Genomic DNA, 13,402 nt, shown 5'->3' on the forward strand with positions numbered 1-13,402 from the left:
AACCCGATCGAACATCTCTGGAGAGACCTGAAAATAGCTGTGCAGCGACGCTCCCCATCCAACCTGACAGAGCTTGAGAGGATCTGCAGAGAATGGGAGAAACTCCCTACAGCGGTGCCAAGCTTGTAGCGTCATACCCAAGACTCAAGGCTGTAATCGCTGCTTCAACTAAGTACTGAGTAAAGGGTCTGAATACTTCCGTAAATGTGATATTTCCGTTTTTTTATTTTTTAATAGATTAGCAAAAATGTCTAATAATCTGTTTTTGCTTTGTCATTTTGGGGTATTGTGTGTAGATTGATGAGGGGAAAAAACTATGTAATAACTTTTTGAATAAGGCTGTAACGTAATAAAATGTGGAAAAAGTCTAGGGGTCTGAATACTTTCCGAAGGCACTGTATTTATTTATAACGGGGACAATGAACAACAATGGGGTGTGATGCCCTTTATTACATGGTAGTCCATTATTTTAGTCATTTAGCACACTATGGTAAATCCATTATAACCATGGCAGATTACTAGATCTGGAAGCGCTTTTAAGAGGAGTACTTGTGTAACTGAGTAAGGAATTACACCTTTAACAAATCCACAATCATCCCACACAATGTCTCCTTTTGTAAAAGTCGTTTTATTAGAAAACAAAATGCAACAGAGCACTTAACCAAACACAGCACAATATCAGTACAGCTCAGTGCATGGTACAAATTCAACTTCGGAGCTCTGTAGGATTTAAAACATTCTTAGACCCGTATGTACAAAGCAATTTGGAACTTTCCAGAGACAAAACCAAGAAAACCGTTTAAAAAAATTAAAATGGCATTTTTTTCCTAATTCAACCGCCTTGAGTGAAAAGTAACGCTGGTCTAGAAAGGGATGAGAAAGATCTACATAAAGCAACATTACGTTGGCCAAAGACAAGTCCAGGTAGTTTTTCGTGCTAATGTTTTTTTCTTCTTTTAATAATACGTGACAGACTACACTATCAAGTAAAACAAATGAATGAAGATAGAGAAAGACAGAAAAGAAGAGCTGTGACGCTAAGGGGACTCGGCCCTAGTGCTCTGTGCCGTCCTCTCTCCCCTCTCTGTGCTCTGGCTCCTCCTGCGCTCCCTGTGTTTCCCGTGTTCTTTCCCGTTGCTGGGCTCTCGTGGCCGGTGGCTCCGCTCTTTGCTGCGGCTGCGTTTGTGTGAGCGCTGCTCCCCCTCCCCCCTCTCCTGGCTGCGCTCGCTCTTCCTGCTCTTCTCCTTCTCCCCCTCCTCGACCCTGCTCTTGCTCCTGCTCTCTTCTTGGACTTCTCCTCTCTTCTTGGACTTCTCCTTGTGTCTCCTTTCCCTGCTTCCGCTCCGACTGGAGCGCTTGGCCTTCCTCTCCTCCCTGTGCCCCCTCCTCTCCTCCCGGTCTTCTTTGTGTCTCCTGTCCTCAGTCTCTCCCTTGCTCCGCTTGTCCTTGGACCTCTCCGTCCCTCTGTCTTTGTGCTCCCTGTCCTTCCTCCTGCTCCTGTCGTTCTCCCCGCCCCCCTCCCTATCTTTCTCTCTTTCTTTCCGCTCTCCCTTGCGTTCCCTGCTCCTGGACCGTCGCCTCTCCCTGTCCCTCTCTTTCTCCCCCCTCTCTCCTCCTCCTCCTCTTTCCCTCTCTCTGTCTCTGTCCCCTCCTCTCCTGTCCCCGTCCTTACCCTCCCTCTCCTTCCTCTGGCGGTCACGTTCCCTCTCCAGCTCGCGGTCGAAGCTGGGGCCGTGGCGCTCTCGTTCGTGGTGGTGGCTCCTGCTCCTCGACCGTTTGGGAGACCTCCTGGGGCTTGGTGTCCGCCTGGGGCTCCTGACCATAGAAAAACAGAAACAAACCTAAATATCAGCCTCATTAACAGCAAGAACCCTCTCTCATTGACAGAGATGTGATCAACATAATATAGAACATTATCCGGAATGGCTTTTCTCCATTTCCTACCGGGAGCGTCTACGCCCTTCTGTGGCCCGTCCCTCCTCTAGCACAGGTTCTTCTGTCTCCTCCACCTTCTCGGGAACCTTCCGGGGCCTTGCCTTCATCTGCGTGTCAATCATCTTCTGCACAGGCACCGGGATGCGTGGGAAGAGTGTGGAGAACCACTCCAGCTTGGTGAGGAACGACCGGACCATCTCTCCGATGGTCATAACGCAGCCACCTCCGGCCTTCACATCCAGCTCCTGAGAACATAGAGAGGGGGAGGGGGTATTGAAAATGTTATTAACACACAGACGCAAAACAGAACTACAAAAGCCATTGTATTCATTATCATATTTATTCAGCATATCTTCCTAGTCCCTTGTTTTTTTAACACTTGCCTCCATGACTCAATTAGAAATCAAATATAATTTGTGATGACCAAGTACTGAACCTTCACCTCTGTTTTCATCTAGCTTAATATGCTCACATATCAATCCTTATCATGTGTTTGCTTTATAATTCAACTTAGTGCCTGATGATGACTATAGGAAATAATAGTATGGAAATGGAAAAATGGTTTCTCTCATCTAATCTGTCTGGCTGTCCTGAAAAGTCTGTACTTCCACTGTGAGCTTTCTTACACAACGATATATGTTATCAAAATAATTGGGAAAAACCCTGGGGTGCATCTCAATAGTTTAAAGTCCTCTCCTCATCTTGTTTCCTCCATCTGCACAAGCATTAAAAGAGGAAGTAAAGATGGGGGTGAAACAAGGAGAGTAAGCGACTTCAAACAATTGAGATGGATCCGTAGACAGGCAAAAAAGAAGGGTTTGAAGGAACGTTTTTTGCTTCCTCCTTCCTAGTTCTCTCTCGACAGTCCAGGGAGACGTTGTGCACAGTGCAAGTACAGAGTAGAGGCATGTAGGTAGGTGCACACCAGCTACATAGAGACCAGGTCTGAATGGGTAGAGAACAGCCGTTTTGCACTCACACACGCAAACCAACAGTGCTGAGAGATACATTATCCAATTCACCTGCTGCGCAAGGGGCATCTAAAGAAGAGAACATGGGAATTAGCCAGTTGGGTAGGATGTCAGAGGATGTCAGGTTAAAATATTGCATCAGAACAAGAAAGTAGGCCTGGTTGCACAGTCTGACAAACAATATCCAGCCAATTAAAGGTTTGAATGCATAGAGAGGATACAGCGCATTCGGAAAAAAATTGATTAAATTATTTATTCCCCCTCATCAATCTACACACAATACCCCATAATGACAAAGTGAAATCTGTTTTCTAGAAATGTTTGCACATTTATTAAAAATAAAAAACAGAAATACCTTTTTTACATAAGTATTCAGACCATTTGCTATGAGACTCGAAATTGAGCTCAGGTGCATCCTGTTTCCATTGATCATCCTTGAGATGTTTCTACAACTTGATTGGAGTCCACCTGTGAAAAATTCAATTGATTGGACATGATTTGGAAAGGCACACACCTGTCTATATAAGGTCCCACAGTTGACAGTGCATGTCAGAGCAAAAACCAAGCCATGAGGTCGAAGGAATTGTCCGTAGAGCTCCGAGACAGGATTGTGTTGAGGTACAGATCTGGGGAAGGGCACCAAAAAATGTATGTAGCATTGAAGGTCCCCAAGAAAACAGTGGCCTCCATCATTCTTAAATGGAAGAAGTTTGGAACCACTAAGACTCGTCCTAGAGCTGGCCACGCGGCCAAACTGACCAATCAAGAGAGAAGGGCCTTGATCAGGGACGTGACCAAGAACCCGATGGTCACTCTGACAGAGCTCCAGAGTTTCTCTGTGGAGGTGGGATAACCTTCCAGAAGGACAACCATCTCTGCAGCACTCCACCAATCAGGCCTTTATGGTAGAGTGGCCAGACGGAAGCCACTCCTCAGTAAAAGGCACATGACAGCCCGCTTGGAGTTTGCCAAAAGGCACCTAAAGGACTCAGACCATGAGAAACAAGATTCTCTGGTCTGATGAAACCAAGATTGAACTCTTTGGCCTGAATGCCAAGCGTGACGTCTGGAGGAAACATGGCACCATCCCTACGGTGAAGCATGGTGGTGGCAGCATCATGCTGTGGGGATGTTTTTCAGCGGCAGGGACTGTGAGATTAGTCAGGATCGAGGGAAAAACGAACGGAGCAAAGTACTGAGTTCCTTAATGAAAACCTGCTCCAGAGCACTCAGGACCTCAGACTGGGGCAAAGGTTCACCTTCCAACAGGACAACGACCCTAAGCACACAGCCAAGACAGCGCAGAAGTGGCTTCGGGACAAGTCTCTGAATGTCCTTGAGAGGCCCAGCCAGAGCCCAGACTTGAACCCGATCGAACATCTCTGGAGAGACCTGAAAATAGCTGTGCAGCGACGCTCCCCATCCAACCTGACAGAGCTTGAGAGGATCTGCAGAGAAGAATGGGAGAAACTCCCCAAATACAGATGTGCCAAGCTTGTAGCGTCATACCCAAGAAGACTTGAGGCTGTAATCGCTGCCAAATCTGCTTCAACAAAGTACTGAGTAAAGGGTCTGAATACTTACGTAAATGTGACATTTCAGTTTTTCTTTTTTATAAATTAGCAAAAATGTCAAAACAATCTGTTTTTGTTTTGTCATTATGGGGTATTGTGTGTAGATTGAGGAGGTGGGAAAAAACTATTTAATCCATTTTAGAATAAGGCTGTAAAGTAATAAAATGTGGAAAAGGTCAAGGGGTCTGAATACTTTCCCAATGCACTGTACATCTATAACAAGGTTCTCCTCAGAAAATTGTTTAATTGTATTAAAGGTGCTACACATAGGATTTCTTTGCATTGTAATTTCAGAAAATGTCCTTAACATATCTGCCGCTAATAGTGGAATGATAGTGTTTCACAGTATTACTTACCCACCAGTGTTGTGACTGGCTGTGATATAAGCTGTTCTGACTTTGTGGCTGTGTTATCTAGTGGAAATGGCTGTCATTTCCTGTTTGCAAAAATTCTACACCGTTTCCTCAATTTTAGTTTATCTGAGAAAACAAGCCCTGAATAGTGTAGGGAATCATTGTACCATCTAAATCACTGTGAAATGTATTTTCAATATAAAAAATATATAGTTTTTACAGCTGTTTGAAGCTGGTGGACCAACTGAAAGTAAATATTTCACAGTGACCTAAATGGTACAATGATTCCCTACACTATTCAGGGCTTGTTTTCTCACATCAACTGAAACTGAGCAAACAGTGTAATAATATAATAATAATAATAATAATAATAAGAATGTAGAATTTTTGAAACCAGGAAATTAGCGCTTTCCACTAGATAACAAAGCCACAAAGTCAGAACAGCTTTCCCATTTTGACAACAGATGCCACTCCGGTGGGAAAAGTCAACAGGCGAAAATCACAGCCAATCACAACACTGGCAGGTAAGTAATACTGTGAAACACTATCTTTCCACTATTAGCGGCAGATATATTATGGACATTTTCTGAAATTGCATGGCTAAAACTCCCCGGAAAATCCTATGTGTAGCCCCTTTAAGTAGGCGGGTGTCAGAGAGAAGCAAACGAAGAAAGGGATTTATGTGTTGAAATGTACGTGTTTGTGTTCAAAAGTTGTATTTTCAAATAAAATGTGTTAAAATGAGAATATATATACATTTTTAAAGATATGTGAGGAGGTGGGGCCTGGGAGAAACAACGTTACACATTTCAGTGTAAAATGTCAAATTGTGCAAATTAGATTTTATAAATTGAGTTTGTGCAACAAGTCCTGATTGCATCTTGGCAAACACAAAGGGCATGCCTTTAGTTAACAGAATTTGACTGTATGGTTCAACTCCACGTCAAATATACTTACCCTGACAAAAACAGGCAGCAGAGCAGAGGGAATGACCTAACTACTCAATTTTGCGCAGGGTGGGGACTGGGGACAATTAAGCCAAATGAAGGCAAAGGTGAAAAATCAGCTCTGAGCATCACAACGAGGAGAGAACTGAGAGCCAACAGTTTGGATCATGCCAGACTTGTTAGTGAAAAGTAGAGAAACATGAAAGTATTACCCGTGTGGACATACCTCCTCATCATCCAGGAAACCATCATACCAGTCCACCAGGTCCGCAGGGGGCTGGGTGTATCTAGAGGAAGAAAAACATATAATACACTATGGGCATCCCATTGAATAACACATGTAGACGTCTTTGACTTCTGCCTGCAGCTTGACGCCGATGTTAACTATCTGAAGGTAGATACTGTTTTTACATTGACATTTTAGTCATTTAGCAGACAGTCTTATCCAGAGCGACTTACAGGAGCAATCAGGGTTAACAAACTTCCTCAAGGACACGTCGACTGATTCACCTAGTCTGCTCGGGGATTCGAACCAGAAATATTTTGGTTACTGGTCCAATGCTCTTAGCCGCTATGCTACCGACTGCTGTATGTGAATCAGATTTTCCTCTGCGACTTGTTATATAACATCAAAAGCTCAACAAAGTACAGTTGAAGTCGGAAGTTTACATAGGGTTAGTCATTAAAACTTGTTTTTTCAACCACTCCACTAATTTCTTGTTAACAAACTATAGTTTTAGCAAGTTGGTTAGGACATCTACTTTGTGCATGACACAAGTAATTTTTCCAACAATTGTTTACAGACAGATTATTTCAGTTATAATTCACTGTATCACAATTCCAGTGGGTCAGAGGTTTACATACACTAAGTTGACTGTGCCTTTAAACAGCTTGGAAAATTCCAGAAAATGATGTCATGGCTATAGAAGCTTCTGATAGGCTAATTGACATAATTTGAGTCAATGGGAGGTGTACCTGTGGATGTATTTCAAGGCCTACCTTCAAACTCAGTGCCTCTTTGCTTGACATCATGGGAAAATCAAAAGAAATCAGCCAAGACCTCAGAAAAAAATTGTAGACCTCCACAAGTCTGGTTCATCCTTGGGAGCAATTTCCAAATGCCTGAAGGTACCACGTTCATCTGTACAAACAATAGTACGCAAGTATAAACACCATGGGGCCACGCAGCCGTCATACTGCTCAGGAAGGAGACGGGTTCTGTCTCCTAGAGATGAATGTACTTTGGTACGAAAACTGCAAATCAATCCCAGAACAGCAAAGGACCTTGTGAAGATGCTGGAGGAAACAGGTACAAAAGTATCTATATCCACAGTAAAAGAAGAAGCCACTGCTCCAACACCACCATAAAAAAGCCAGACTACGTTTTGCAACTGCACATGGGGACAAATATCGTACTTTTTGGAGAAATGTCCTCTGGTCTGATGAAACAAAAATAGAACTGTTTGGCCATAATGACCATTGTTATGTTGGGAGGAAAAAGAGGGTTGCTTGCAAGCATCATGCTGTGGGGGTGCTTTGCTGTAGGAGGGACTGGTGCACTTCACAAAATAGATGGCATCATGAGGAAGGAAAATTATGTGGATGTATTGAACCAACATCTCAAGACATCAGTCAGGAAGTTAAAGCTTGGTCGCAAATGGGTCTTCCAAATGGACAATGACCCCAAGCATACTTCCAAAGTTGTGGCAAAATAGCTTAAGGACAACAAAGTCAATGTATTGGAATGGCCATCACAAAGCCCTGACCTCAATCCTATAGAAAATGTGTGGGCAGAACTGAAAAAGCGTGTGCAAGCAAGGAGGCCTACAAACCTGACTCAGTTACACCAGCTCTGTCAGGAGGAATGGGCCAAAAATCACCCAACTTATTGTGGGAAGCTTGTGGAAGGCTACCCGAAACGTTTGACCCAAGTTAAACAATTTAAAGGCAATGCTACCAAATACTAATTGAGTGTATGTAAACTTCTGACCCACTGGGAATGTGATGAAAGTAATAAAAGCTTAAATAAATCATTCTCTCTACTATTATTCTGACATTTCACATTCTTAAAATAAAGTGGTGATCCTAACTGACCTAAGACAGGGAATTTTTACTAGGATTAAATGTCAGGAATTGTGAAAAACTGAGTTTAAATGTATTTGGCTAAGTTGTATGTAAACTTCCGACATCAACTGTACCTCTCCATTCCAGGAAAGGACATGTAGTTAATTCAACAGCACATTAATAAAGAGATGCCGGAACAAAATGGTATCATTTAGGACTGCAACTAAACGCTGCAAAATGGCTGCTGAGCATTTCACAAAGAGGTTGCAACCCATTAGGGCAGGGTGAGTGAAATGCATTTACAGCCAAATAAAAAAAGTCCAATAGGTCCTATCCCTCGAGCAAACATTTGCCTTTTACATTAACCAAAATGTAAAAGAGGCGTGCGTACCTTATGTACATGAAACCAAGTGCTCTGATGTAGGGCGAGTCGTTGTGAGTGATCAGTCCCATCACCTGTTTGCGGGTCATCTTGAGGGTAAACAGCTTATACAGCAGGCAGAAGGCAGTGGACACAATGCCACCAGTCCCGACTCCACGCACCTGAGAACAACAGAGGTTCATGTGTCAGACGGTTCGATTTTTGGGATCAGTGTTCCTAACATATATCTGAAGTAGACCTCTGAGTTTTGGGGGGAATTCTTAACGGTTTTCAACATGGTCCTACTCCACAGCTACAGTGGGGAAAATAAGTATTTAGTCAGCCACCAATTGTGCAAGTTCTCCCACTTAAAAAGATGAGAGAGGCCTGTAATTTTCATCATAGGTACACGTCAACTATGACAGACAAATTGAGGAAAAAAAATCCAGAAAATCACATTGTAGGATTTTTAATGAATTTATTTTCAAATTATGGTGGAAAATAAGTATTTGGTCACCTACAAACAAGCAAGATTTCTGGCTCTCACAGACCTGTAACTTCTTCTTTAAGAGGCTCCTCTGTCCTCCACTCGTTACCTGTATTAATGGCACCTGTTTCAACTTGTTATCAGTATAAAAGACACCTGTCCACAACCTCAAACAGTCACACTCCAAACTCCACTATGGCCAAGACCAAAGAGCTGTCAACGGACACCAGAAACAAAATTGTAGACCTGCACCAGGCTGGGGAAGACTGAATCTGCAATAGGTAAGCAGCTTGGTTTGAAGAAATCAACTGTGGGAGCAATTATTAGGAAATGGAAGACATACAAGACCACTGATAATCTCCCCTCGATCTGGGGCTCCACGCAAGATCTCACCCGTGGGGTCAAAATGATCACAAGAACGGTGAGCAAAAATCCCAGAACCACACGGGGGACCTAGTGAATGACCTGCAGAGAGCTGGGACCAAAATAACAAAGCCTACCATCAGTAACACACTACGCCGCCAGGGACTCAAATCCTGCAGTGCAAGACGTGTCCCCCTGCTTAAGCCAGTACATGTCCAGGCCCGTTTGAAGTTTCCTAGAGAGTGCATTTGGATGATCCAGAAGAGGATTGGGAGAATGTCATATGGTCAAAATATAACTTTTTGGTAAAAACTCAACTCAGTCGTGTTTGGAGGACAAAGAATGCTGAGTTGCATCCAAAGAACACCATACCTACTGTGAAGCATGGGGGTGGGAAACATCATGCTTTGGGGCTGTTTTTCTGCAAAGGGACCAGGACGACTGATCCGTGTAAAGGAAATAATTAATGGGGCCATGTATCGTGAGATTTTGAGTGAAAACCTCCTTCCATCAGCAAGGGCATTGAAGATGAAACGTGGCTGGGTCTTTCAGCATGACAATGATCCCAAACACACCGCCCGGGCAACGAAGGAGTGGCTTCGGAAGAAGCATTTCAAGGTCCTGGAGTGGCCTAGCCAGTCTCCAGATCTTAACCCCATAGAAAATCTTTGGAGGGAGTTGAAAGTCTGTTTTGCCCAGCGACAGCCCCAAAACATCACTGCTCTAGAGGAGATCTGCATGGAGGAATGGGCCAAAAATACCAGCAACAGTGTGTGAAAACCTTGTGAAGACTTACAGAAAACGTTTGACCTGTGTCATTGCTAACAAAGGGTATATAACAAAGTATTGAGAAACTTTTGTTATTGACCAAATACTTATTTTCCACCATAATTTGCAAATAAATTCATTAAAAAATCCTACAATGTGATTTTCTGGATTTTTTTTTCTCATTTTGTCTGTCATAGTTGATGTGTACCTATGATGAAAATTACAGGCCTCTCTCATCTTTTTAGTCGGGAGAACTTGCACAATTGGTGGCTGACTAAATACTTTTTTCCCCACTGTAAGTTAAGTGTGCTGCTTGCGTTTGTCATCTATCAACTACTGACTTTTGATGCATGCATGTACACTACCGTTCAAAAGTTTGGGGTCACATAAAAATGTCCTTCTTTTCGAAAGAAAAGCAAATTTTTTGTCCATTAAAATAACATCAAATTGATCAAAAATACAGTGTAGACATTGTTAATGTTGTAAATGGCTATTGTAGCTGGAAACGACAGATTTTTTATGGAATATCTACATAGGCCCATTATCAGCAACCATCAGTCCTGTGTTCCAATGGCACGTTGTGTTTGCTAATCCAAGTTTATCATTTTTAAAAGGCTAATTGATCATTAGAAAACCCTTTTGCAATTATGTTAGCACAGCTGAAAACTGTTGTGCTGATTAAAGAAGCAATAAAACTGGCCTTCTTGAGACTAGTTGAGTATCTGGAGCATCAGCAATTGTGGGTTCGATTACAGGCTCAAAATGCCCAGAAACAAATAACTTTCTTCTGAAACTCATCAGCCTATTCTTGTTCTGAGAAATGAAGGCTAATCCATGCGAGAAATTGCCAAGAAACTGAAGATCTCGTACAACGCTGTGTACTACTCCCTTCACAGAACAGCGCAAACTGGCTCTAACCAGAATAGAAAGAGGAGTGGGCTACAATAGCTATTTACAACATTAACAATGTCTACACTATTTCTGATCAATTTTATGTTATTTTAATGAACAAAAAAATTGCTTTTCTTTTTAAAACAAGGTAATTTCTAAGTGACCTCAAACTTTTGAACGGTAGTGTATGTGCGCCTAACTAAGTTGCTCTGGATAAGAGCGTCTGCTAAATTACTACAATGCTGACATTGTTTTGCGTATGTGATGCACTTATGAACATGATTTGGCAGAGAATAGCTTCTCTGGTCAGGATGTAACTTAGATGGATTCTACTGACAGAGTGACCGTTACCCCTATCACCTGGGAGATAGAAACAGGGGAAGGCAAAAGGCACGTACTTTCTAACTTACCCCTCCGCACATTCCAGTCTGTCCTGCAGTCTTCCTGCTGCCTTTCTCCCAGGGCTCAACATGAGTCACCTACGGAAAAAAATAACGTGGTGACCCCTTAATGATGCTAAAATCAACGCATTTGAATCACATTGATTGTGGAGTTGGCTACTTCATTTGTTGGCGGCCTTAAAAGCAAAAATTTTGGCCACAAATTACAAATCCCATTTCGGCCAAATATGTTATGATGATGTTGGATTGTATGGTGTGACCGTGCAATTTATTACAGATCATCAGTCAATTTAACTTGAAAACAGCTTATCAAATCAAATAATGTAATCTTAAGGAGCCTACTGTTACTCCTTATATTTATTTTCAGAGGTAGACTGGCTCTGGCAGCCAAAACAGCCAGATACTCCATCTATATGTGAATCAATTGCGATACGGTTCTAGAAACATAAAGCCCTTTACTTTCCTATCACATCAAAATCATTTCACAAATGCTAAATATATACTTACTGCACACTGTTTTAACAGGCTTTATCACAGTTGCAGCCTGGCGGCCTTCTTCCGTTACACACAGGTGTTATACACAGGTGTTCGGATGCCTACTACCATGCTAGAGTGACTAATGCTACTTCCTGAACCAGAGGTAAACAACAGACTTCTGCAACCTGATAGGCTGAACACAATATGCACCATCCGGGACTAGCATTCCTAGGCATTAGCCACTCTAGCATGGTGGTGGAAAATAGTGTTTCATAAAGAAAGTACACACATTTACCCCGTTTTGTTTTACCGCCTTCTCGCCATTAAATCGCGACATGGCGACATTTGCCAGCCTTTGGGCTAGTTCGGAGCATGCTAAATAGCTCATTAGCACAGGTGGTCGCACAATTTAACCTTTTGCTTTAAAAAAAATATTTGTGGTTGAAATGAAAAATAGCTACGTTCTTTATGTTTCAAAAACCGTAACGTTACCGTAAGCGATGCGTGTTCACGTTCAGACTGAGCGTGCGTCGGGGCTACAATAATACCCCGGAGAGAAGATATCTTCATCATACTAATTAGGCGCTAAATGTAGTTAGTTAGCGTATATTAATAGGGTGGCATAACACTAGTTAGACAGTTTACATTACTGGCTAGCCAATTATATAATTAACTAGCCAGCTAACGTTAGCTGGCTAACATTAATTCCAACACAATTTTCAATTATCAGCAGTCCGCTTAACAAGTTAATTACAATACAGGAAAATATAGAGGTTTGCTAGTTAGTTACATAGCTAGCTAACGTTGCAACCCGCTCAAATATGTAAACAGAACAGAAAATAGGGTCCGGTTAGCGGTAGCTAGCACGCTAGTGAAGTCAGTTAGCTAACCAACACGTTAGGAACCATTGATGATACTGCCAAATTAATAACGTTATGAAAAACAGCGTTAAGCAAAGCTAGCTACCTGCCGCTGAATAATTTAGCGAGTTAAGTTGGCCAGTTACCCATACATTTAAACAGTTACCTAAGGTAGCTAACCAACTGTAGCTAGCATCGGTCTGGTTACCTTGAAATATATTTCATCCACCACCTCATGGTAGGTTTTCAGTTCATAGAGCTGAACCTTGAAATATGGAGATGAGAGCACGTTGGTGAGAACCATAGGGTTCAAGTTCATAGTCTTTTCGTTGCCCCAGAGAGGCAAGTTGTTGCCATGTTTTCCAGGGTTAGGGCCAATCTTGTTCACAGCCTGTCCTTGTTGCTGACTCCCGGCTACAGTGTTGTTGGCCATAATACGAGGATCCCAGGCTGTCGATCCACAAATGCGGGAAATTAGCCGCTATCTGCTAACGCTAGCTAGCTTACACAATCGATGCTTCTGACTATAACGCCATTAAAGCGCGTTTTGAAACCGTCAATAGTTGCTGTAAACTATGTTCTACAATAACCTAGCGCTAGCTTATGGCCCACAAAACTCTACTTTCTAGATCTGTCTGGCTAGCTGAGCTTCTTCGGCAACTGTAGGACAAGATGGCACGCACGTAACTGCCGCTGCCGGGAGAAGACCGGAAAAGGCAACGAACACGGTTCGTCCAATGAGTGACTCGTGAATGGGTACCAAAGTACAGTAACTGCAACAGTGATCTTTGACTCACTGCATTCACTGATTGATGAGCATGCAATGATAGTTGTTTTGAATAATTTATTGTAATATATCATAGTAATACATTTCATTATGTTTTTCTCCTGTCCTGTGTATTTGGGGCAGAGGAGGAGACGTTGAATATGTCATATTCTCATCGTCTCCT

At 42.5% G+C, this 13,402-nt stretch overlaps 1 protein-coding gene across 8 annotated transcripts; it reads right to left on the reverse strand.

Moving 5' to 3' along the window:
• Window positions 1–609: 609 nt before the first annotated feature.
• LOC121535468 (pre-mRNA-splicing factor 38B-like) lies at window positions 610–13,149 on the reverse strand. Of its 8 annotated transcripts, XM_041842572.2 has the most exons (7): window positions 12,661–13,149; window positions 11,125–11,193; window positions 8,236–8,387; window positions 6,007–6,067; window positions 2,958–2,975; window positions 1,945–2,180; window positions 610–1,815 (listed from the first exon to the last, which is right to left on the reverse strand). In XM_041842572.2, exons 1-7 carry the CDS (start codon window positions 12,883–12,885, stop codon window positions 1,038–1,040), a joined length of 1,539 nt encoding a protein of 512 aa, XP_041698506.2. In that variant the 5' UTR covers window positions 12,886–13,149; the 3' UTR covers window positions 610–1,037. The 8 variants fall into 8 exon arrangements, with proteins under 8 accessions (XP_041698506.2, XP_045061927.1, XP_045061928.1 ...); XM_045205992.1 differs by lacking the exon at window positions 2,958–2,975; XM_045205993.1 differs by lacking the exon at window positions 12,661–13,149 and having other exon boundaries at window positions 11,113–11,190.
• Window positions 13,150–13,402: the final 253 nt, after the last annotated feature.

The sequence above is a fragment of the Coregonus clupeaformis genome, chromosome 21, assembly GCF_020615455.1.
Source record: "Coregonus clupeaformis isolate EN_2021a chromosome 21, ASM2061545v1, whole genome shotgun sequence".
Taxonomy (NCBI): domain Eukaryota; kingdom Metazoa; phylum Chordata; class Actinopteri; order Salmoniformes; family Salmonidae; genus Coregonus; species Coregonus clupeaformis.

Excerpts from the sequence above, each read along its gene's own strand:
- LOC121535468 (XM_041842572.2), bottom strand. The coding sequence starts at position 12,885 with ATGGCCAACAACACTGTAGCCGGGAGTCAGCAACAAGGACAGGCTGTG. Across the intron at positions 8,388-11,124 it reads AGACTGGAATGTGCGGAGGG|GTGCGTGGAGTCGGGACTGG; the intron begins GTAAGTTAGAAA and ends TGTTGTTCTCAG. Across the intron at positions 1,816-1,944 it reads GAAGGGCGTAGACGCTCCCG|GAGCCCCAGGCGGACACCAA; the intron begins GTAGGAAATGGA and ends TTCTATGGTCAG.